At 48.8% G+C, this 26,262-nt stretch overlaps 1 protein-coding gene across 1 annotated transcript in view; it reads left to right on the top strand.

Moving 5' to 3' along the window:
- The window catches only part of HFM1 (helicase for meiosis 1), a 472,985-nt gene that overhangs the window by 45,839 nt on the left and 400,884 nt on the right, over positions 1 to 26,262 (top strand). Inside the window, exon 5 of the mRNA XM_030206735.1 lies at positions 9,658 to 9,735. Coding sequence (XP_030062595.1) covers positions 9,658 to 9,735 — 78 coding nt within the window. The remainder of the gene's footprint in view (positions 1 to 9,657; positions 9,736 to 26,262) is intronic.

Genomic DNA, 26,262 nt, shown 5'->3' with positions numbered 1-26,262 from the left:
ATGGATTCTACGTCCTCCTCGTCGGTGCCGGGGAGCTCCGGTGACATGCTTCGGAAGAAATCGAAGAAGCATCGACACCGGTCTCCTCCCCATGTCGGCACCGAGAGCTCTGGGTCGCCGAGGGATTCGGCACCCAGCAGGCATCGGCACCGAGAGGACCGCTCACCCTCTGTTCAGGAGGTGTCGATGCGCTCCACTCTGGACAGCCCGGAACAGCCTCCTCGCCCGGAACAGGTTCTGACGTCGATGCCTGCATCGACCTCTCAGCCTTTCTCTGCAGCCGCTCTAAACGAGAGCCTCCGGGCCGTTCTCCCAGAGATTCTGGGAGAGCTGTTGCGCCCTACCCCTCCGGTACCGGCGGTGCTTGCGCCTCCGGTACCGTCGAGCGTGGCGCCGGCTGGCCCATCGCCCAGGTTGAGGTCCCCGACGTCGGTACCGCTTGCGGTGCCGACCGCGGCCACCTCCCAGGAAGGCTCCCCGACTACGTCGGCGGAGGGAGCTTCGCCGATGCGGGCGAGGGAGTCTACCTCTCGACGCCCCCATCGTGGACGGGGTTCCACCGAGTCGAGCAGGGCGAGATTGCAGACACAGGTTCGTGAACTTGTGTCTGACACCGAGGGTGAGGCCTCGTGGGAGGAAGAGGAGGACCCCAGATATTTCTCTGACGAGGAGTCTGAGGGTCTTCCTTCTGATCCCACTCCCTCTCCTGAGAGACAGCTTTCTCCTCCCGAGAGTCTGTCTTTTGCTTCCTTTGTCCGGGAGATGTCTACGGCCATCCCCTTCCCGGTGGTTGTGGAGGACGAGCCCAGGGCTGAAATGTTTGAGCTCCTGGACTATCCTTCTCCACCTAAGGAAGCGTCCACTGTTCCCTTGCACCATGTCCTGAAAAAGACATTGCTTGCGAACTGGACCAAGCCACTAAGTAATCCCCACATTCCCAAGAAGATTGAGTCCCAGTACCGGATCCATGGGGACCCAGAGCTGATGCGCACTCAGTTGCCTCATGACTCTGGAGTTGTGGATCTGGCCCTAAAGAAGGCTAAGAGTTCTAGGGAGCATGCTTCGGCGCCCCCGGGCAAAGACCCTAGAACCTTAGACTCCTTTGGGAGGAAGGCCTACCATTCTTCTATGCTCGTGGCCAAAATTCAGTCTTACCAGCTCTACACGAGCATACACATGCGGAACAATGTGCGGCAGTTGGCGGGCTTGGTTGATGCTCTTCCCCCTGAGCAAGCCAAGCCTTTTCAGGAGGTGGTCAGGCAGCTGAAGGCGTGCAGAAAATTCCTGGCCAGAGGAGTTTATGACACTTTTGATGTTGCGTCCAGGGCCGCTGCTCAAGGTGTGGTGATGCGCAGGCTCTCATGGCTGCGTGCCGCCGACCTGGAGAATAGACTCCAGCAGCGGATTGCGGACTCGCCTTGCCGTGCGGATAACATTTTTGGAGAAAAAGTCGAGCAGGTGGTAGAACAGCTCCACCAGCGGGACACCGCATTCGACAAGTTCTCCCGCCGGCAGCCTTCAGCATCTACCTCTACCTCTACAGGTAGAAGATTTTTCGGGGGAAGGAAGGCTGGTCCCTATGCTTCTGGTAAGCGTAGGTACAATCCTCCTTCCCGACAGCCTGCGGCCCAGGCTAAGCCCCAGCGCGCTCGCTCTCGTCAGCAGCGTGCGCCTCAGCAAGGCCCCGCGGCTCCCCAGCAAAAGCAAGGGGCGAGCTTTTGACTGGCTCCAGCAGAGCATAGCCGACATCCAAGTGTCAGTGCCGGGCGACCTGCCGGTCGGGGGGAGGTTGAAAGCTTTTCACCAAAGGTGGCCTCTCATAACCTCCGACCAGTGGGTTCTGCAAATAGTCCGGCAAGGATACACCCTCAATTTGGCCTCAAAACCTCCAAATTGTCCACCGGGAGCTCAGTCTTACAGCTTCCAGCACAAGCAGGTACTTGCAGAGGAACTCTCCGCCCTTCTCAGCGCCAATGCGGTCGAGCCCGTGCCATCCGGGCAAGAAGGGCTGGGATTCTATTCCAGGTACTTCCTTGTGGAAAAGAAAACAGGGGGGATGCGTCCCATCCTAGACCTAAGGGCCCTGAACAAATATCTCGTAAAAGAAAAGTTCAGGATGCTTTCCCTGGGCACCCTTCTCCCCATGATTCAGCAAAACGATTGGCTATGCTCTCTGGACTTGAAGGATGCCTACACACACATCCCGATACTGCCAGCTCACAGACAGTATCTGCGATTTCAGTTGGGCACACGCCACTTCCAGTACTGTGTGCTACCCTTTGGGCTCGCCTCTGCGCCCAGGGTGTTCACAAAGTGCCTAGCTGTGGTAGCAGCGGCACTTCGCAGGCTGGGGGTGCACGTGTTCCCATATCTCGACGATTGGCTGGTGAAGAACACATCCGAGGCAGGAGCCCTGCAGTCCATGCAGATGACTATTCGCCTCCTGGAGCTACTGGGGTTTGTGATAAATTACCCAAAGTCCCATCTTCTCCCAGTGCAGAAACTCGAATTCATAGGAGCCCTGCTGGATTCTCGGACGGCTCGCGCCTATCTCCCAGAGGCGAGAGCCAACAACTTGTTGTCCCTCGTCTCGCGGGTGCGTGCGTCCCAGCAGATCACAGCTCGGCAGATGTTGAGATTGCTGGGCCACATGGCCTCCACAGTTCATGTGACTCCCATGGCCCGCCTTCACATGAGATCTGCTCAATGGACCCTAGCCTCCCAGTGGTATCAGGCCGCTGGGGGTCTAGAGGACGTGATCCACCTGTCCACGAGTTTTCTCAAATCCCTGTATTGGTGGACGATTTGCTCCAATTTGACTCTGGGACGTCCCTTCCAAATTCCTCAGCCACAAAAAGTGCTGACCACGGATGCGTCTCTCCTGGGATGGGGAGCTCATGTCGATGGGCTTCGCACCCAAGGAAGTTGGTCCCTCCAAGAACGCGATCTACAGATCAATCTTCTAGAGTTGCGAGCGATCTGGAACGCTCTGAAGGCTTTCAGAGATCGGCTGTCCCACCAAATTATCCAAATTCAGACAGACAACCAGGTTGCCATGTACTATGTCAACAAGCAGGGGGGCACCGGATCTCGCCCCCTGTGTCAGGAAGCCGTCAGCATGTGGCTCTGGGCTCGCCGTCTCGGCATGGTGCTCCAAGCCACATATCTGGCAGGCGTAAACAACAGTCTGGCCGACAGACTGAGCCGGATTATGCAACCTCACGAGTGGTCGCTCAACTCCAGAGTGGTGCGCCAGATCTTCCAAGCATGGGGCACCCCCTTGGTGGATCTCTTCGCATCTCGATTGAACCACAAAGTCCCTCAGTTCTGTTCCAGGCTTCAGGCCCCCGGCAGACTGGCATCGGATGCCTTCCTCCTGGATTGGGGGGAGGGCCTGCTGTATGCTTATCCTCCCATCCCTCTGGTGGGGAGGACTTTGTTGAAACTCAAGCAAGACCGAGGCACCATGATTCTGATTGCTCCTTTTTGGCCGCGTCAGATCTGGTTCCCCCTTCTTCTGGAGTTATCCTCCGAAGAACCGTGGAGATTGGGGTGTTTTCCGACCCTCATCACACAGGACGAGGGGGCGCTTCTGCATCCCAACCTCCAGTCTCTGGCTCTCACGGCCTGGAGGTTGAGGGCGTAGACTTTGCCTCTTTGGGTCTGTCAGAGGGTGTCTCCCGCATCTTGCTTGCTTCCAGGAAAGACTCCACTAAGAGGAGTTACTTCTTCCATTGGAGGAGGTTTGCCGTCTGGTGTGACAGCAAGGCCCTAGATCCTCGCTCTTGTCCTACACAGACCCTGCTTGAATACCTTCTGCACTTGTCTGAGTCTGGTCTCAAGACCAACTCTGTAAGGGTTCACCTTAGTGCAATCAGTGCAGACCATTACCGTGTGGAAGGTAAGCCGATCTCAGGACAGCCTTTAGTTGTTCGCTTCATGAGAGGTTTGCTTTTGTCAAAGCCCCCTGTCAAGCCTCCTACAGTGTCATGGGATCTCAATGTCGTTCTCACCCAGCTGATGAAACCTCCTTTTGAGCCACTGAATTCCTGCCATCTGAAGTACTTGACCTGGAAGGTCATTTTCTTGGTGGCAGTTACTTCAGCTCGTAGAGTCAGTGAGCTTCAGGCCCTGGTAGCCCAGGCCCCGTACACCAAATTTCATCATAATAGAGTAGTCCTCCGCACTCACCCTAAGTTCCTGCCAAAGGTTGTGTCGGAGTTCCATCTGAACCAGTCAATTGTCTTGCCAACATTCTTTCCCCGTCCTCATTCCTGCCCTGCTGAACGTCAGCTGCACACATTGGACTGCAAGAGAGCACTGGCCTTCTACTTGGAGCGGACACAGCCCACCAGACAGTCCGCCCTATTGTTTATTTCTTTTGACCCCAATAGGAGGGGAGTGGCTGTAGGGAAACGCACCATATCCAATTGGCTAGCAGATTGCATTTCCTTCACTTACGCCCAGGCGGGGCTGGCTCTTGAGGGTCATGTCACGGCTCATAATGTCAGAGCCATGGCTGCGTCGGTAGCCCACTTGAAGTCAGCCTCCATTGAAGAAATTTGCAAAGCTGCGACGTGGTCATCTGTCCACACATTCACATCTCATTACTGCCTGCAGCAGGATACCCGACGCGACAGTCGGTTCGGGCAGTCAGTTCTTCAGAACCTGTTTGGGCTTTAGGATCCAACTCCACCCCCCGAGGGCCCTGTTTGTTCTGTTCCAGGCTGCACTCTCAGTTAGTTGGTAAATTTTTTAGGTCAATCTCATTAATGTCCTCGCCGTTGCGAGGCCCAATTGACCATGGTTGTTGTTTTGAGTGAGCCTGGGGGCTAGGGATACCCCATCAGTGAGAACAAGCAGCCTGCTTGTCCTCGGAGAAAGCGAATGCTACATACCTGTAGAAGGTATTCTCCGAGGACAGCAGGCTGATTGTTCTCACAAACCCGCCCGCCTCCCCTTTGGAGTTGAGTCTTCCCTTGAATTGTATTGTCTTGCTACATACTGGACTGGCCGGCTCGAGCCGGTTTCGGGCGGGAAGACGGCCGCGCATGCGCAGTGCGCATGGGCGCGCGAGGACTAGCAAAGGCCTTTGCTAGTAAACTTTCCGATGGAGGGGGCTGCCGAGGACGTCAACCCATCAGTGAGAACACTCAGCCTGCTGTCCTCGGAGAATACCTTCTACAGGTATGTAGCATTCGCTTTCTCTGAACCGACGACTTCATTGCCTTATGGTGGTTTATTTGCTTGACACCTCTGTTAGGAACTACATTATAGACACAATACCTCAAAACATCTATTTATTATATAAATAAAGGGTCTCTTTTCCTACTCAAGCTGTCAATTACAGTAAACGGAGACTTCATATGTAAGCCTGAGAGAGACCACATTTTGTAATGATAGTATTACCTAAGATCCCTGCGCTCTTTTTATGGAATATAATTGCTTTTCTACTACTACTACTATTTAGCATTTCTATAACGCTACAAGGCATACGCAGCGCTGCACAAACATAGAAGAAAGACAGTCCCTGCTCAAAGAGCTTACAATCTGGATGTTTCACTGTGTGCTGCTTATCTAGTCCCTTGCTGATCTCTTTCATTTCTCTATAGGAATCGAATTCCCTACCTGTATATCTAGTAATTACACCTAGGTAAGCATTTCCTGTAATTAGTCAATCACTATGAATTTGAATTCTGAAGCAATGTAACTTAATATTGACCAAATCGTACAAACTTCACATGCCCCCACAATGCATACAGGTTTAATTTTTTCCAAACCAAAAAGGGAAACACATATTACTAATATCTAACTATATCAGTGTGCATTATATCTGAGAACTTAAAGATTTTTTGTTTAATTTACTTGGATATTAATGTTTACCATATTATATATGTACACTATCTGTGGTGATTGATGTTAAGATTGTGTTCCTAATTTATTATTTGTTTATGATTAGGTTTTATACTTGTTTTTTTATTAAGTTGTATATTTGCTTTATATATATATTATTTATGGTGAAGTGTTTTTAAGTTGCATACCTGCTTTTTATATGTATTATTTATGATGATGCTTTGACTATTTGATTTCACATCTATATTCATTTTTATTTCTGTTTCTATTATTGATTAAGTTATTATGTTTTATATGTGTTTTGTTATTAGACCCCTGAGGCAGACGTTGTGGACGCCGAAACACGGCCCGTGTCGTGTCTTTTCTTAATAAAGGACTCCTGTTGTCTCAGTCTTGAAGGCCCAGTTGTGCTCTTTTTTTCTACTGTGTGCTTTTTGTGTATACTGTATACCCTCTCTTTTAGCTTTATTGAATTTTAATTGCCAAATATTAGATTGTTCTTCTAACTTCTGCAAATCCTTTTTCATGTTTTCCACTCCCTCCGGAGTGTCCACTCTGTTACAGATCTTGGTATTGCCAAATATTAAACCGTTCTTCTAACTTCTGCAAATCCTTTTTCATGTTTTCCATTCCCTCCGGGGTGTTCACTCTGTTACAGATCTTGGTATCATCCACAAAAAGGCAGACCTTACCTTCTAACCCTTTGGCAATGTCGCTCACAAATATATTGAACAGAATCGGCCCCAGCACCGATCCTAGAGGCACTCCGCTACTCACCTTCCTCCAAGTGAATTCCATTAACCACCACCTTCTGGCATCTGTCTATCAACCAGTTCTTAATCCAGTTCACCACTTTGGGTCCTAACTTCAGCCTGTCAGGTTTATTCAAGAGCCTCCTATGAGGAACTGTGTCAAATGCTTTGCTGAAATCTAAGTAGATTGCATCTAGTGCATGTCCTCAATCCAATTCTCTGGTCACCCAGTCAAAGAATTCAATCAGATTCGCTTGACACGATTTACCTTTGGTAAAACTTTTTTTTCTCTCTGATCTTGTAACTTATTGGATTCTAGGAAATTCACTATCCTTTCCTTCAGCATTGCTTCCATTACGTTTCCAATAACCGAAGTGAGCTTACTGACCTGTAGTCTCCAGCTTCTTCTCTGTCACCACTTTTGTGAAGAGGGACCACATCGCTCTTCTCCAATCCCAAGGAACCTCCTCCACCTCCAAGGATTTATTAAACAAATCTTTAAGAGGACTCGCCAGAACCTCTCTGAGTTCCCTCAGTATCCTGGGATGTATCCTGTCTGGTCCCATAGCTTTGTCCACCTTCAAATTTTCAAGTTATTCATAAACATTTTCTTCTGTGAACAGTGCTATATCTACTCCATTCTCATATGTACCTTTACCAGTCAATCATGGTCCTTCTCCAGGATTTTCTTCCACGAACACAGAACAGAAGTATTTGTTTAGCAAATTTGCTTTTTCCTCCTCATTCTCCACATAGCAGTTCACAGCATCTTTCAGTCTCACAATTCCATTTTTAGTCTTTCCCTTTCCACTAATATACCTAAAAAATTCTTGTTGCCCCTCCTTACATTTTTAGCCATTTGTTCTTCCATTTACACTTTTGCCAGATGTATCTTTCTCTTTGCTTGTTTTAGTTTCCTCTGATATTCTTCTCCATATTTCTCTTCTTGAGTTTTTCTATATTTCATTAATGCTAACTCTTTAGCCTTTATTTTCTCATCCACTTGCTTGGAGAACCATATTGGTTTCCTTTTTCTTTTGCTTTTATTTACTTTCCTTACATAAAAATTAGTGGCCATATTTATAGCTCCTTTCAGCCTGGACCACTACCTTCCCACTTCTCATATGTCCTCCCAGCCCATCAACTCTTTCTTCAGGTATTCCCCTATTTTGTTAAAGTCAGCATGTTTGAAATCCAGGACTTTTGAATTTTGAGTAGCTTCCCTCCACTCCAGCTGTTACATCAACCAAACTGTTTGATGATCACTGCTGCCCAGATGGGCACCCACTCAGACATTAGACACACTTTCCCCTTTTGTGAGCACCAGATCCAGCGTCACTCCTTCCCTCATGGTTCTGTCACCATTTGTCTGAGCAGAGCACTTTGTAAGGCATCCACGATCTCTCTACTTCTTTCCAATTCCACAGATAGAACTTTCCAATCCGCATCCGGAAGGTTGAAATCTCCCAGCAAGAGCACCTCATTTCTTTCCCAACTTTTAGATATCTGTAACCAGATGTTTATCTAGTTCCTCCAGTTGTGTCTGAGGTCTGTAGACAACACCCATGCGGACAGAGGTTCCATCATTTCTTTTCAGGGTGATCCATATCGCTTCTTCCTTTTCCAAAGCCCCTGGCATTTTAGTCACACTATCATTTCTTATATACAGAGCTACTCCACCATTTTATGACCATCTCTATTGTTCCTAAATAGATTAAAGCCTGGCATGTTTGTATCCCATTCATCAGAATCAGTGAACCAAGTCTCTGTGATAGCAACAGAGTCTAAGCCTGCCTCTAAGATCAGGACTTGCAGATCGTGAACTATTTGCTTAGACTGCAACCATTTGTGGTCATCGCTTTCCAGCTACATTTCAGTGGCACTCTCATCTTTTGTTTGGCTTTTCTTTAGTCTTACTTCCCGCTATGTTGATGTGCTAGTTATGATCTGCACATGTTGTTGAGGGGAGATAAGGTTTTTGTGGATGCAGAGCATATTTATATTTAATTAATTAGAACTGCCATACTGTATCAGACCAAAGGTCTGTGAGGATCATTTTTGAAGTTTGTTACATATATGAACATCGTCCATAAGGTACGTCCCTACTGAAAAAACATGAATATGCTTGTCGTCAATTTAACAGTTGCTTCATCTCTGTCCAGATCAGTGGCATAGCCAGACACCTAATTTTGGATGGGCCTGAGCCCAAAATGGGTGGGCACAAGAACTACATCTGGCATCTCTCAAACCCCTCCCTTGGTAAACATTTCATTTCTTTGCTGGTAGCGAGCAGCGACGCATACACACTGCTTCACCAGCCTCAGAACCTTACCTCTGACACAACTTCCTACTTCTGCATAGGTGGGACCGTGTCTGAGGGGAGGCTGTGGAGCCACCATAGCAGCGTGTATGTATAACTGTATATAGAACTGAAGTATTTAAATGGTACATGGGGATTGGGGGGTTGAGAGAGGCCAGATCGACTGCATGAGAGAAGAGGAAGAGATACCAGGAGGGTTCATCTAGCAGGGTTTGGGGATCCCTGCTAGCCACATCACAGGTGTGCCGCTGCTGGGTGGGCCTATGCCCACCTGTTGCTACACCATTAGTCTAGAACCCTGTTTTTTAACTTAAGAGTACAATTTTCACAAGCTATTTATGCAGATAATTCACTAATGTAAATCAGCTGTCTGAAAATCACCCACTCTAGTAAGTGGGTGAAAGTATGTATGTTGTTTCAGTTGCATTAAGTTGGATTGGGGCTATGTCAATCTGTAAGAGAAAATATAGCTGCAGAAAAATATCTATGGATACTTTTTCCCTAGGCAATTTTCAAATGAAAACTGGTGCAGAGTCCAAAGATTAAACTACTTACAGACTATGCAAGTACCTGTGTTGTGGTGAAAATTACTTAAGTATTTATCCACTGACCTTTTCATTATTTATTGTTCATTTTGTGTGAAAACATACACCAATTGCTTTTTATCTATATGTCTGAGAATCTCAGGAAATCTTTTACTTGTTTTCTTGACAATTTTTGTTTTTCTGCTAGGAAAAATGGGACAGCATGACTAGAAAATGGAGAGACAACACTTTAGTTCAACTGGTTTCACTCTTTCTCATCGATGAGGTTAATATATGTAATTCTTCTGGTCCGAGAAGTTCATGTTTTAAACATATTTTTATGAAATTCCATTCCATTTGCTAGATTTATAACTCGTATATGAAATTATGAATTAAAAATTCTCAGTGAAATAAAGGTGTCTATACAATAAAACTCATACTAAGCAAGTTTTAGTATGGATGCAGTGAAAATAAGAACATAAGCATTGCCATACTGGGACATACTGAAGGTCCATCAAGCTCAGTATCGTGTTTTCAACATTGGCCAATCCAGGTCACAAGTACCTGACAGGATCCTAATACAGTAAAAAAAAAAAAAAAAAAGAGTGGCTTGTGGACTTTCTTTTAGGAAATTATCCAAACCTTTTTTACACCCTGCTGAGATAACTGCTTTTACCACATTGTCTGGCAACAGATTCCACAGTTTAATTATATATTGAGAGAAGAAATATTTTCACGGTTTGTTTTAAATTTACTACTTAGTAGCTTTACTGCATGCCCCCCCTAGTCCTAGTATTTTTGGAAAGGGTAAGCAAGCGATTCAGTCTACCCATTACCACTCCACTCAGTATTTTATAAACCTCTATCATTTCTCCCTTCAACCATCTGTTCTCCAAGCTGAACAGCCTTAGCCACTTTAGCCTTTCCTCATAGGGAAGTCATCCCAGCCCCTTATCATTTTTGTTGCCCTTCTCTGTACCTCTTCTAATTCCACTATATCTTGAGTCGCAGTGACCAGAATTGCATACAGTATTCGAGGTAATATTCTCATTTTTGCTTTTCATTCCTTTCCTAATAATTCCGAACATTCTATTTGCTTTCTTAGCCGCCGCTGCACATTGAGCAGAGGGTTTTAACATATCATCAACGATGGCACCTAGGCCATGATGATCAATTCCCAGTGCTGTTCCAAAACAGCTCAAGCACAATCCTCCCACATGTGTTTGACAGGTTGAGGCAGGGGCTGGAGGTCTGTGGGACCCCTGGACCCCCCTCCAAAAGCAAGGCTCTGGTGGCCTAGTGTCCCTCCAAGCACCCATACACTCCTGGAATGGCGACATGGGGGCTTAACCCCCTACACCTTAAAAATATACCTGGTGGGCTGCAGAATCAACCCCCGCCCTCTCTCCCTGTTGATCTAGTGGCACCCCCCCCCCCCGTACCTCAGCGTTGGAGGAGGGAGTTGCACTCTTTCCTTTTTCCAGCACCGCCTTCAAAATAGGGGGTTCCCTGCCCACTGCGCTGAGGTTCGGGGGGGGCTTGTTTTGGGAAGTGGGTCCGGGGGTCCTATGGACTCTAGTGCCCGCATTTACCTTTGATCGTCAGGCTGCTAGATCCTTTTCCTTGGCAGTGACGCCTAGTGTGGAACCTTGCATCATCCTATATAATAATTCTCACCTCCAACGTTCTGACGCTGCCTGGAACCGTGGGTCCCTCGGAGGTGGTCTGCTAAGTGCAGTAGATAACACTGACGTCATACATCCCACACTGGTGACGGAATCCAAAGAAGTGGCACGCGAAAAAACAAAAAAAAGCATCAAGACTGGCTGACAAACTCCCCAACCTCACGCGCACACTAACCGCCCTTAAAAACCAAAGCAACTGGAGGAAGTGACGTCATCGGGTAGCATGGCAGCCTAGCCTCGGAGCTCCCTCTCCCATTACCGAAAAACCGGGTAAAATAGTGACCCAAAGAGAGAAAAAATCAGCAAAAGCCAGCGGATCTCACCCTTAAATACCTGGAGACATGAGCAAAGCAGTTTCCACGCGGAAAAAAGAGGCGGAAAGGGCAGAGAAAAGTAAGTCGAGCAAGGCCGCAAAAAACCGCGAGTCGCCTGAGCGAGCCTCCCCGTCGGATTCGGACTCTGCTCTCTCTATGTCTGAAGCGCGAGCCCCACCTTTAAAAAAAGGCATATCTGGTGAGCTTCGCAGGTTTCTCTCCAATATCCAGACGGAGATCAAACAGTCTAAAGATGAAATATTAGAGCGGATGGACACGCTCAGCGCTGATCTCAGAGAATTGGGAGGAAGAGTGGAGGAGGCAGAATTGAAAATAGATGAACACACGGACACTCTAAATAAACACGCCACTCTGCTGCAAGAAATGGAACATAAACACGCTCACCTGGAATACAAATTGGATGATATTGAGAACCGGGGACGGAGGAATAACCTTCACTTTCGCGGTGTCCCTGAAGGCGGCGAGACAGAAAACGTGGCGGAGATAGTACACACTTTGTGCTCCACGTTGCTAGGCCCCGAGGAGGGAGAGCTGCCGTGTGAATTGGACAGAGCGCACAGAGCACTGGGCGCGCGAAAGGAGCAGCAAACGCGTGATATAATTGTGCGGTTCCATAAATATGAAATCAAAGAAAAGGTCCTGTCGGCTGCAAGAAAGACAAAGACTCTGGAGTTTGGCGGAGCTCAGATACAGGTCTATCAAGACCTTTCACAATACACCCTCTGGCTAAGAAGACAGATGAGGCCGGCGCTGGAGTCCCTGAGCAAACATCAGATACAATACAGATGGGGATTCCCTTTTTCACTAAACGTCACCCTGAAGGGTAACAAGCATAGGGTGCAAACCCTACAGGAGGCATGGGAGGTCCTGCATGCTGCTGACATAGTTTCCGCGAAGGCCTCACCTGGGGCGGTGGCGCCCACTACGAGAGCGAAACTTCAACGGTGGCAAAGAGTCCCAGAATCTTCCAAGAAAAGTAGCCAGAAGCGTTGAGCTGGACTGCACAGGTTTGACAAGGGTGCTGGGACAGTGTTTCAAGGGCCATGGTGAATGGAGGCAGCTCACTTTTGGAGAACGTGCCCAAAGGTCGCTGGAAAGGCTGGTTTTGGCCTGCAGACTGTTCAGCTGGTGAAGGACCCACTTTTAGCTATAAGCTTAAGACTTGGGGGGGGGGGGGGGGGGGGACACAGAGCCGGATAAGTTGATGGGTAGGATTAATGCTGAAATACAAGTTGAACGGGTGTGAGCTGGATGGGAACTAAGGGGATGGGGGGAACCAATAAGTGTTTAAAGACCTGGTGGGAGTGGGGGGGGGGGGGGCTGGGATGGGGGGTGGGGGGCTGTGTGGCTGATGGGTAGCTTCCTCGATTCCCATCTGGAGGACATTGGTCTTTCAGGTGGTGAGAATGGTTGGGGGAGGGGGGATGTAAGGGGGCAGAATAGATGGGGGGATGTTAGAAGGGGAGGGGGGAGGACAAGGCTAGGGCTACGGATGCAAGACACTGCAATGCTGTACAGAGGTGCACCGAAAGGATGCAACTGATCAGGCTTGTTCAAATAACCAGTGATGGGTACAGACTTAAAGATTCTCTCCTATAATGTAAAGGGGTTAAATATGCCACAGAAACGACAGAAGTTTCACAAAGAATTGACGCAGTTAAGGCCACATGTGGCCCTCCTGCAGGAAACACACTTGAGGGGCAGACATGAAAGGCTTCTTTCCCACTCAGAATACCCAGTGGCACACTATGCATCGGCAGCAGAGTCAAAGAAGGGGGGAGTAGCGATACTAATACACGCATCGGTTGGAGCACAGGTGATTAAGGTAAAGAGGGACCCGGGTGGACGGTATATCTTCCTGCATATCAGAATTGCCCAAGTGGACCTAACAATTGCATCTATATATGCGCCCAATGTAGGACAGGCGAGTTTTATCGAGAGAGTTAGAAACTCCTTAACTAGTTTTGTCCAGGGATCCCTTGTGATTGGTGGGGACTTTAATGCCGTGATGAACTTAAACTTAGATCGCACAGGAGCTCCTAGGGCTGAAGGTCAGAAGGACTCATTGGCTCTGAGATCTCTAGCGCAATCCTTAGGCACATTGGACTTGTGGAGGTTGAAACATCAGAGAGAGCGAGATTATACATTTTAGTCACCAGTCCACAACTCTTATTCACGCATCGATTACATTTTTTTGGATGTCACATTAGTAGAGAAGGGACCTGACGCGGGGATAGGGAATATGACCATCTCGGGCCATGCACCGGTGTGGGTTACCTTACCAAATATCAGAGCAGAACAAAAGGATAAAAGATGGACACTGAATGTTGGCCTCTTGGGGGAAGGGGAAGTGGTGGAAGGATACAAAAAGATGCTAACAGAATACCTTGAATTTAATTTGGAGTCAGGGCCCTCACTCAATACGGTATGGGATGCCCTGAAAGCAGTGTCCCGGGGTTATTTCTTGCAACTGGCAAGCAAAAAGTCAAAGATTCGCAGGGCACAGATAGCGCGCTGTATGGAGAACATCCGCATGCTAGATGCGCAGCACAAAGCCAATGGGTCAGCACGAATATTGCGGGAGCTTCATGCACAGCGAGCGCTGCTAGACTCCATCTATTCCGAGCAGCTTAGCCTGATACAAGCAAAGAATAGAGTGAACTCATATGAATTTGGCAACAAGGCGGGGCCGCCTTCTGGCCACAAAATTGCGTAGGCAAAAAGTAGAGCGGACCATTCTAAATATACGAGAGGCAGGAGGGAGGGATCTAGATACATCTGATCAAATTCATAAACGATTTGGGGAATTTTACCAGACTTTGTATGCTCAGGAACTTAGCCCCCCTTTGGAGCTAGTAGACCAATATTTACAAGATAGTGAGCTGTCCTCTTTGAGTCCCCAGCAACAAGCACTGCTAGATGAACCGGTAACCCCTAAGGAAATTCAGGTAGCTATCAGTAGCTTACCCTCAAGCAAATCACCTGGGTTGGATGGCTTGCCAAATGAGTTTTATAAAACGTTTGCCCCTGAATTAGCTCCCCTCTTGGCAGACGTGTTTAACAAGGTGGAGAGGGGGGAGCCCTTGCCGATGTCCATGATGGAGGCATGGATAGCGGTGCTACCTAAGCCAGGCAAAGACCAACAAGAATGTGGCTCTTACAGACCTATATCGGTCCTAAATGCAGATGTAAAAATCCTGGCTAAGGTGTTGGCAAGTAGGTTGGCTCCTATTCTCCCAGTGCTCATCCATCCTGATCAGGTGGGTTTTGTCCCTTACCGAAAAGCGATGGACAACATTAGGAGAGTGGTGGACATTATGTATCTGGCAAAGAGAAATAAGAGACCACTCTGTCTTCTAAGTCTTGACGCGGAAAAAGCGTTTGACCGGGTTCACTGGCCCTTTATGTATAAGGTCTTGGAAACCATGAGGTTTGGGGTACAGTTTCGGAGGTGGATTCAGGCTTTCTATGAATCCCCAAGGGCCTGTGTCCGGGTCAATGGTGGTAACTCCGAGATGTTCACGTTGTACAGAGGTACCAGACAGGGGTGCCCTTTGTCACCCCTGTTGTTCGCTATGGTGATGGAGCCCTTTGCGGCTCATGTGCAGCTGGATCCTAATATCTCAGAAGTCAGAATAGCAGATAGAATCCACAAAATGGCCCTTTTCGCGGATGACGTTTTGCTGCTGATATCTCGACCTCTAGACACCTTTCCACATCTTGAGAGCGTAATAGAGGAATACTCGGCAGTGTCGGGATTCAAAGTTAACATGGCAAAATCAGAAGCTTTGAATGTGACACTCCCAGATGATGTGGTGGAATCCTTAAAGATCTCTTCTTCCTTCCGATGGGCGCCTAAACAAATTAGATACTTAGGGGTTAACCTGACTGGGGAGTTCTCGGAACTCTTTAATGCTAACTACAAAGGTATAGGCAAAACTATTGGGGAAGATCTAGAGCGATGGGGAGATTTGGGAGTCTCATGGTTTGGAAGAATAGCTATTCTCAAAATGAACATATTACCCCGCCTGCTGTATCTCTTTCAGGTGCTGCCTGTGATGATGCCCAGGCGATTTATAGCTTCATTGCAAGACAAGTTAGTGCGGTTCGTCTGGGCAGGAAAGCATCCAAGGTTAGCAAGGGCCCTGTTATATAAGAAACGGAAGAGAGGGGGGCTGGGGGTACCCAATCTCACCTGGTACTACAGAGCAGCACAAGGGAAGGCCGCACTTGAATGGCACCAAGATTACCCGGATCGACAGTGGGTGCACATAGAACAACATTCTTTAGGTGACACACCGTTGAACGCACTCATGTGGCTACCGAAACCCTTTAGAATCCTGGAGGAACGAGCCTGCCCATCCATAGCGGTGACACTTTACTACTGGGACAGTTTATTCCCTAAGAGAAAATGCGTCCTTACTCGCAGCACCCCTATAGCTTTTAATCCTTTATCTTTACCAGGCACTACAAAGGGGATTTTTACTAATTGGTACGAGGAAGGGATGCGAACCTGGGGCCAAATGTTTGAAGGGGACTCACTGTTGTCTTTAAATGCATTGAAGGACAGGTTTCCGGGGATAGGAGGGGGTGAATTTGCATACTGTCAATTAGCACACTTCCTTCAGACTAAAGCGGTGCTGGAGGTGATAAAACGTCAAACATCAGAGCTAGAAAAGATGTGTGAGAAGTTTTCTTCTTCTCGTGGCCTGATCAGTCACCTGTACCTTCTCATAAGTAAACAATCACCTTGCAGTGGTGAGCACAGGCAAAGATGGGAAAGGGAACTGGATGTGAAGTTGGGAGAACCTGAATGGGAGAGAATAGAAAGAAGTGTAGTAGGGGTATCGACTCATGTCCCCATACAGGAGAACGCAGTGAAAGTACTATATAGGTGGTACCTTACACCTGCCCGTTTACAGAGGATGTTTCCATTGGCCCCGGGTATGTGTTGGAGGAAGTGCGGGCATAAAGGCACAATGGGGCACATATGGTGGGATTGTGTCAAAATTCGGGCATTCTGGAGGGCGGTCCACTTTAGGATGCAGAAATGGCTGGGAAGCACAATACCATGGGCCCCTGAAGTGTTTCTGTTCTCAGCTCAGATTGCAGGTTTAGCAACATGTAAACAGATACTGGTGAAGCATGTAGTGGGAACTGCAAGGGTGGTTGTGGCCTCTCACTGGCGGCGTGAAGGGGTTCCTCCGATAGCAAAATGGCTAAACAAACTGTGGTATGTGCGCAAAATGGAGAGACTAAAGGCTGAGCGCAAACAACAAATGGGAAAATGGAACTCAACCTGGGAAAATGTTTCCTCTGAAGCTCTGTCAGTTTAGAATGTATGATGAGAGAGTGAGCTGATAGCTGGGTGCCAGCCGAGTCCTTTGGGAGGGAGGGTGGGAAGGGGGGGGGGGGTGGGGAGGATGGGGAGGGGGGGGGGGAATGTTTGAATCCAAAACTATACAAAAATTTTGAAGTTCTGTTATGATGATTATTGAAGGTTGAAACTGTTGAATATTGCAGTATTGAAAAAAACAAAACAAAAACAAAGCAACCGATGCATTATGCCCCGCAGATATTTGGAGTCGTGTAAGGGTTAGGCGACCGAGTGAGGGGTTACACAAAGTATGTGGTTACTGTTCTGTGTGCAGCATTATGACGGAATCTAATATATTTTTGGATATAAGTTCTGAAAAAGTTTATCCTTTATGATCCACAATGGATTGTGCCTCGGACATTGTAATATATATATCATAAGTTGTCCGTGCAAATTGCTTTACGTGGGACACAGCTTGTTCCTTGAGAACACGTTTAATAGAACACAGACACTGCATCCAGGCTGGAAAAATTTATGAAGCTATGGTAGCTCATTGCCTAAAGAAACATCAGTTTTCGGATCTGAAATGCATTGTGGTGGAACAATTGAGGGTAACAGAACGGAGAGGAGATATTAGGCGATTATTATGACAAAGAGAGCAACGGTGGATATTTAGGTTGCAGACTGTCATCCCTAAAGGGTTGAATGTATCCATTGAATGGAAAGCTTTTCTTAAAGTGCATTACATATTTGATTGGAGAAGACGTCTTTGACGTCAGACGCTGAGTACTTAAGCAATTTGTTTGAAGAAGAAGCCGTCCGCCATTTTCTGTACCATGGTGCCACGGAGACAATGGGACATGTCAACAACTTGGATATGTTTGTTTGAAGAGATTTCCCCTGAAGCAGCTATATTTCAGCGAAACAGGGTTCCCCTGTCGGGACTTTATGGAAATTGAGAAAACATCTGTGTAAGGCTGGACATTATAAAAACTTATGGAGACATTGGCATCAAAGGTAAGTATTTTTTCCAAGTTTTTGTTTGATGAAAATTGAGTCTCCACACAAGTGTTTGTAAGGGTACAATGACATGGTTTTTGTGAACTTGTTATAGTGGAGTTTTTTTTGAAGACGTATGATTGAAGTGGTTCCCTCATTATGTAAAAGGTGTGTCCTTTAAGAACGAGGAAGTTCCAAAGTTTCTGAGGTCTTCTTTTTTTTCTCTATTTTTTTTCCTCCACTTTTTTTCATTATTGCCTGTCATAGTTACCCACAAACACGTTGAGTATAGGGTAGAACTCTATGATAATTTCTGATTTCAATTACCCCAATATCAACCGGGTAAATGTAACAACAAGGCATGCTAGGGAGATAAAATTCCTTAATGAAATCAAGGACTGCTTTATGGAGCAGCTGGTTCAGGAACCAACAAGAGGAGGAACAATTCTAGACCTATTCATTAGGTGGAGGTCATGGTCAGGTGCAGGAGACGATGTTGCTGATTAGATTTGATGTAATCTCTGTAGTAAGTTCATACAGGAAATCCATTGTGTTAGTATTTAAAAAGTAAACTAAAATAAAATGAAGAGAATTGTTAAAAAAAAAAAAAGAAGAAGAAAACTTGGAGGAGCAGCTGTAAAGGTCAAAAATTTGCAACAGGCATGAATGATATTCAAAAATACCATCCTGGAAGCCCAGACCACGTATATTCCATGTATTAAAAAAAATGTGGAAGAAAGGCCAAATGACAGCCAGTATGGTTAAAAAGTGAGGCAAAGGAAGCTATTAGAGCTAAAGGAAAATCCTTTAGAAAATGGAAGAAGGATCCGACTGAAAATAATAGGAAACTGCATAAGGAATGGCAAGTAAAATGCAAAGCGTTGATAAGGAAGGAAAAGAGAGACTTTGAAAAGAAGATTACTTTGGAAGCAAAAACACATAGTAAAACCTTTTTTAGGTATATTAGAAGCAAGAAGCCGGTAAAAGAATCAGTTGGACTGCTAGATGACCAAGGGGTAAAAGGGGCACTCAGGGAAGACAAGGTCATAACAGAGAGATTCTTTGCTTCAGTCTTCACCGAAGAAGATTTGGGAGAGATATCTGTGCCAGAAATGGTTTTCAAAGCTGATGAGTCAAAGAAACTGAAACAAATCTCTGTAAATCTGGAAGATTTAATGGGACAATTTGTCAAACTGAATTGCCTTGACTGGATAGTATACATCCCAGAGTACTGATAGAATTGAAAAATGAATTTGCAGAGCTATTGTTATGTTACGATTGGGGATGTGATGTCACATCTGTGGCCGTGACCACCCTCAGACTTACCTTATTTCTGGGGGTCAGCTTCTAAACTGGCTTCTGCCTATCCTTTCTGGAGTAGTTTTCCTTCTGTGTGCTGGCTGCTTCTAGCATGGCTCTAATTACTCCACTCTACTGCACCTGGGGGTGCTACCTGAGTTAGCTCTACCTCTGTCTTCAGCCTGGCTCTGTTTGCTCCTCTGTGCTGCACCTAGATATTCTAAGTCTCTCTATGTTCTGTGTGCGCTCTGCCTGCTCCTTGGTTTGTGCTCCTCTCACCCGCTGGTGGCCAGAGCCAGTGGCTGCCATAGTTTGTCTTGCTGTTCTTACCCGTTCCAGACTTTAGCCAAGTCCGGTCCGGTTCTTCCAGGCTTCCGGACTTGTCTCTCTTGTTTGTGCCTGGATAGCCTCCGTAGTTGCTTACTGATGGCTGCAGCTGCTCCTCAGGTGTTGAAGGGCTTTATTAATCACTTTAGAGACTGCAGCCTTTGCCTTTGCATCCTCTAAGGTCCCTGGTATGTTAGAGTGCTCTGTGCACTGCTACCTTGTCCAGTTCAGTGTGAGTTTCTAGCTTGTTACTAGTAGCTTGGGCATAGCTTTTCTTGTTGGCTTGTGTACAGCTTTACTAGTTCTCCTGTGTGTTGTGTTGTGCAAGTTCCTAGCGTGTGACTAGTTAGCTTGGGCATAGCTTTGCTTGTTAGCTTGTGTACAGCTTTACTAGTTCTCCTGTGTTTTGCTTAGTGTGAGTTTCTAGCTTGTGACTAACATAGTAGATGACGGCAGAAAAAGACCTGCACAGTCCATCCAGTCTGCCCAACAAGACAACTCATGTGTGCTACTTTTGTGTATACCCTACTTTGATTTGTACCTGTGCTGTTCAGGGCACAGACCGTATAAGTCTACCCAGCACAAGCCCCACCCCCCAACCACCAGCCCCACCTCCTAACCACTGGCTCTGGCACAGACCGTATAAGTCTGCCCAGCACTATCCCCGCCTCCCACCACCGGCTCTGGCACAGACCGTATAAGTCTGCCCAGCACTATCCCTGCCTCCCAACCTCCAGTCCTGCCTCCCACCACTGGCTCTGGCACAGACCGTATAAGTCTGCCCCGCACTATCCCCGCCTCCCAACCTCCAGCCCCGCCTCCCACTACTGGCTCTGCTATCCAATCTCGGTTAAGCTCCTGAGGATCCTTTCCTTCTGAACAGGATTCCTTTATGTTTATCCCACGCATGTTTGAATTCCGTTACCGTTTTCCTCTCCACCACCTCCCGCGGGAGGGCATTCCAAGCATCCACCACTCTCTCCATGAAGAAATACTTCCTGACATTTTTCTTGAGTCTGCCCCCCTTCAATCTCATTTCATGTCCTCTCGTTCTACCGCCTTCGTATCTCCGGAAAAGGTTCGTTTGCGGATTAATACCTTTCAAATATTTGAACGTCTGTATCATATCACCCCTGTTTCTCCTTTCCTCCAGGGTATACATGTTCAGGTCAGCAAGTCTCTCCTCATATGTCTTGTTACGCAAATCCCATACCATTCTCGTAGCTTTTCTTTGCACTGCTTCGATTCTTTTTACATCCTTAGCAAGATACGGCCTCCAAAACAGAACACAATACTCTAGATGGGGTCTCACCAACGACTTATACAGGGGCATCAACACTCCCTTTCTTCTGCTGGTCACACCTCTCTCTATACAGCCGAACAACCTTCTAGATACAGCCACCGCCTTGTCACACTGTTTCGTCGCCTTCAAATCCTCAGATACTATCACCCCAAGGTCCCTCTCCCCGTCCAAACCTATCAGACTCTCGCCACCTAACACATACGTCTCCCGTGGATTTCTATTCCCTAAGTGCATCACTTTGCATTTCTTCGCATTGAATTTTAATTGCCAGACCTTAGACCATTGTTCTAGCTTTTTCAGATCCTTTTTCATGTTTTCCACTCCCTCCGGGGTGTCCACTCTGTTACAGATCTTAGTATCATCCGCAAATAGGCAAACTTTACCTTCTAACCCTTCGGCAAGGTCACTCACAAATATATTGAACAGATTCGGCCCCAGCACCAATCCTTGAGGCACTCCACTACTCACCTTTCCCTCCTCCGAGCTAACTCGATTCACCACCACCCTCTGGCGTCTGTCCGTCAACCAGTTCCTAATCCTAATCCTATCTTGGGCATAGCTTTCTTGTTGGCTTGTGTACAGCTTTACTAGTTTTCTTGTGTTTAGCTTTCTGGTTTTCCCGTGTGTGTTTTCCTTTGCTTCTGGAGCTTCAGCCCTAGTCCTGTCCGCTGCCAGTACTCCTTGCTACTGGAGCTCCAGCCATAGTCTTGCTACTTGACCTGACCATTGCCTGAATCTGACTACTCTCTGCCTGAACCCCGATACTTGCTGCCTGACCCGACTACTGCCTGAACCCGGATATTCTCTGCCTGTGGCGAGACCTGACTATTGTCGGAACCTGGACATTCCCTGCCTGTCTGCCTTGCTTTCGCCTAGGTGCCTGGGGGCACTTCTGTATCCTGATTCCTGTTGTTCCTGCTTGCTAGTTCCAGTTCTGGTTTTGTTGTAAGCCCTGCCGGCTGCCCGAACCTGAGGGCTCAACCCTCGGGGAACAGTGACTAAGCGTAGGTGAAGCCTAGGTCCAGTGTGTTCCTGTCCAGCTGGTTCCGGTCCCGTGTGTTCCAGTCCAGTGGACTCCACTCCAGTGTGTACCAATCCAGTGGGTTCCAGTCCAGTGCGCACCCGTCCGGTGCATTCCAGTCCTGTGTATTCCAGTGCAGAACTCCAGTCCGGGGTTCCAGTCCAGCCTTGCCACGTCTCTGCTTTGAAGGTGTCCTTGCCTGCCACTGCCGCTGCATGGTAGTGGTCCAAGGGCTCACAAACCCAGTGCTTCCAGGAAAGAAGCCTGACATGTGAGCCCTTGTGCCCCGACTGAGCACGGCGAAGATGGAGTGCCACCGCGCTCGGTCAGGCAGCCAGACAACCCCAAGCTTCACCTGCACTTAGCCACTGTCCCCCAAGAGTTGAGCCCCTGGGTTCAAGCGGCCGGCAGGACTTCCGGAACCAGCGGGGTTGCGCGACCACTGACCAGACAAGCGGGAGCGCAGACACAGTCCTGGAACAAGGAGTCAGCGAAGCAGCAAAAACAGAAAGCAGTCCGAAGTCTGGGCCGGCAGCAACACAGCGTGAAGTCAGTAAACAATCCGAGGTCAGGAACACAGGAAAACACTGGAACAGATGAAGACCACAACCTCTATGCGAATAGAAGCCGAAGCATGGAAGGACTGGAAACAGGGCTTAAAATAGTGCAGGAATTAGGCTCAACCATGTGCAGCTGTTCCAAGATGGCTACCCCATCAGCAGAGTAGCACAACACCCAAATATGGGCTTCCTTCCTGTTCTTGTATACAAGATGGCTGCCCCCTCCTTAGCTAGCCAAGATGGTTGCTGTCCTTGATCCAACCAAGATGACGGCTGCCAGAAATAGGAAACAGAAATAGACCCATCCTGGAGAAACCACATCCAAAATAGCCGGCTATCTCTGCCGGACCGCGCCTCGCCGGCGAATCGGCCGTGCAGGCCTGGAACCAGGTGAGGAACGTAACAGTATCCCCCCTGAAAGCCTCCCTCTTCTCCCTGGCCCGGGCCAAGTAGGGTGCTGAGAATGGTACTCACGGACCAGGTCTGGAGCATGGACATTGGTTGCTGGTTCCCAGGAGTTGTCCTCTGGTCTGAAGTGCTTCCAGGACAGCAAGTAGAACAACCTCCCACCACGCAGCTTCGAATCCAGGATCCGTTCCACTTCGTACTCAGGGTCAGGATCACTCTCTGGCACAGCTACCTTCTTGGGCTCCGGATGCCACTTGAACCTGCGGAAAGGCTTCAGGATAGATACGTGGAAGGCGTTGTGCACCCTGAGCTGAGCGGGAGGAGCAATCGGTAAGTCACTGCTCCTATCCTGGATCGTACAGCAAAAGGTCCAATGAACCGGGGAGCAAACTTCAGAGATGGGAGCCGCAGTTTCAGGTATCGGGTGCTCAACCATACCTTTTCTCCCGGCAGGAATGTGGGAGCCGCTTGTCTTCTACGGTCATAGGTCTCCTTGGCCTTGACCGCGGCTCGTCGTAACTGTTCCTGGACCTTCTTCCAAGCTTCCTGAAAGGAACAGATGGTGGACTGCACCTGAGGTGGAACTTCTGTGGGGGAAATTGGCAGAGGTAGACGCGGGTGGCGTCCATAGATGGTGCTCAAAGGTGTCGTTCGGGAGGCCGAATGCAGACTGTTATTATAGGCAAACTCAGCCCAGGGTAGCAGCGTAGACCAGTCATCCGGGCGCTGGTTAGAGTATGCCCGGAGGAACGCCTTCACCATCTGGTTGACCTGCTCCACCATACCATTGGTCTGGGGGTGATATGCAGACTAGAATAAAGTGGTAACCCCAAAAGCTGAACACAAAGCTTTCCAGAAGCGCGAGGTAAACTGCGAGCCTCAGTCACTAATGATCCTCTGTGGCAGTCCAAGGAGCCGGAAGATGTGTGTGATGAAGTTTGCGGCAAGGGTAGCGGCAGTGGGTAAAGCCTTCATAGGAATGAAGTGGGCCATCTTGGAAAACCGGTCGATCACCATCCAAATGACCTTGTTGCCCTGTGAGGGTGGCAGGTCGGTGATAAAATCCATGGACAGGTCCTCCCACGGCTGCTGTGGTACCGGCATGGGCTGCATCAGCCCCCACTGCTTCTGATGTGAAGACTTGGTTCGGGCGCACACCGGACAGGTAGATACGTATTGTAGAACATCCTGCGCCATCCGGGGCCACCAATACGATCGGGAGATCAGATGTAGGGTCTTGTGGAAACCGAAGTGTCCGGCAAATTCGGAAGCGTGCCCCCAGCGCAACACCTTCCTACGAAGACCCACCGGAACGGTCTTCTGGCAAGTGCACTGGCCCCGGGCATGGAGGGAAAGCATGCCGGATTCAACATTGGGTAGGGCTCCTCCTGGTCCTCGGGAGCCTCGAAGCTGCGGACAGGGCATCCGCCTGGACATTCTTTTTCCCCGGTCTGAAGATCAGACGGAAGTCAAACCGGGCAAAGAACAGAGACCACCGGGCCTGGCGAGGATTCAGTCTGGTGGCATTTTGCAAATAGAGCAGGTTCTTGTGGTCGGTTATTACAGTCACTGGATGTGCTGCTCCCTCCAGTAACTATCGCCATTCCTCAAAAGCTAGTTTGAGCGCCAGAAGCTCCCGATCCCCCACTGTATAGTTTCGCTCCGCGGGGGTGAACTTACGGGAGAAGAAGAAGCAGGGATGTTTTTTCCCGGATGCCGATGTCTGAGAGAGAACTGCCCCTACTCCCAGGGATGAGGCATCCACTTCCACCAGGAAAGGTTGAGTAGGATCCGGACTGCAGAGTACCGGGGCAGAGAGGAAGGCCTTCTTCAATGTGGTGAATGCAGAGAAAGCCTCTGACGTCCAGTTCTTCGCATCGGCCCCCTTCCTCGTGAGGGTCGTCAGAGGAGCCGTGATGAGAGAGTAATCCTTGATGAACTGCTGGTAGTAGTTCGCGAACCCCAGGAACCTCTGCAAAGCCCGCAGACCCTGGGGCACCGGCCAGTCTCGGATCGCTGTCAATTTACCGGAATCCATCTGTAACGCGGTGGAGGAAATGATATATCCCAGGAAAGGCAGACTCTGTTGGTGGAATGAACATTTCTCCAACTTGGCATATAGCCGATGTTCCCGGAGGCGCTGGAGTACTGTGCGGACGTGAGTAACATGTTGTGACAATGAGGAGGAAAAAATCAGGATGTCGTCCAGGTACACGATTACTGAGGAGTAAAGCAGGTCCTGGAATATAAAATTAACAAAATTCTGAAACACTACTGGAGCATTACAGAGGCCGAGTGGCATCACCCGATATTCAAAGTGTCCTTCATGTGTGTTGAAAGCCGTCTTCCATTCATCTCCCTCCCGGATCCGTACCAGGTTGTAGGCCCCGCGCAGGTCCAGCTTGGTGAAGATCTTGGCCCCTTGAAGACGGTCAAACAGCTCCGGGATGAGTGGAAGCAGATACCGGTTTTTAATGGTAATTTTATTCAACCCTCGGTAATCAATGCATGGACGAAGTGACCCATCCTTCTTCGAAACGAAGAAAAATCCGGCCCCTGCAGGGGAAGTGGAGGCTCGGATGAACCCCTTGTGAAGATTGTCCTGGATATATTCCCTCATGGCTCGGGACTCTTCCCGGGACAAGGTGTAAAGGTGCCCCCTAGGTGGGTTGGTTCTTGGCAGCAGGTCTATGGCGCAGTCGAAGGACCGATGGGGAGGCAGTGTGTCAGCCGCCCCAGCACTGAACACATCACGGAAGTCCTGGTAGTCCTCCGGCAGCTCGGGCGACCCTTCCTGTGGAGTCTGAAGATTAGCTGAGCAGAGCGGCAGAGGAGGCTTGACCTGCTGGAGACAGTGCTCACATACTCGATCTCCCCGGTGGCCCAGTCGATAACAGGAGCGTGTAGTCGGAGCCAAGGCAGTCCAAGGATCACCGGGTGAATGGCTCGGGCAAGAACCAGGAACTGGATCTTCTCCTGATGTAACGCCCCCACCTGTAGACACAGGGGCGAGGTGATCCGGGTGATGGTTCGAGGAAGGCTATCCCCCTGGATGGAGGTGACCCTGAGCTCCGGATGACAGGGCGCCGTGGAGCCACCTAGCTGCGACAGGAATTCGGCATCGATGAAGTTCCCTCCGGCCCCGGAGTCTAGCAAGGCCCTAGTATGAGCCTGGAAACCCTCTCCTTGGAGCAGTATGGGAACAGAGAGCAAGTTGTCCGGAAGGGCAGACAGCTGGCCCAGAGCCACCCCCTTCATAGGGCTCGGGCCGGAGCGTTTCCCGATCTCCCAGGCTTTTTTGGACAGGAACCCGTGAAGTGCCCGGCCTGCCCACAGTATAGGCATAACTGATTCTGGAGACGATGGGCCCTCTCCTTCTTGGACAGGCGATGCCGCCCCATTACCATGGGTTCCTCCTTGGTTCCTTCCGAACCCTCTTCGAAGGACCTGGGCATCTCGGGGCGATGGGGAAGGCCTCTGGATCTCTGCGCTGCCGGCTGCGTGGCCCTCTCCTGGGCTCTCTCCTGGAACTGGATATCGATTCTTGTGCAGAGTGCAA

Source organism: Microcaecilia unicolor, chromosome 6, assembly GCF_901765095.1.
Source record: "Microcaecilia unicolor chromosome 6, aMicUni1.1, whole genome shotgun sequence".
NCBI lineage: Eukaryota > Metazoa > Chordata > Amphibia > Gymnophiona > Siphonopidae > Microcaecilia > Microcaecilia unicolor.
Note: the sequence above shows the minus strand (reverse complement) of the source record. Positions and strands in the feature narration are given on the sequence as shown.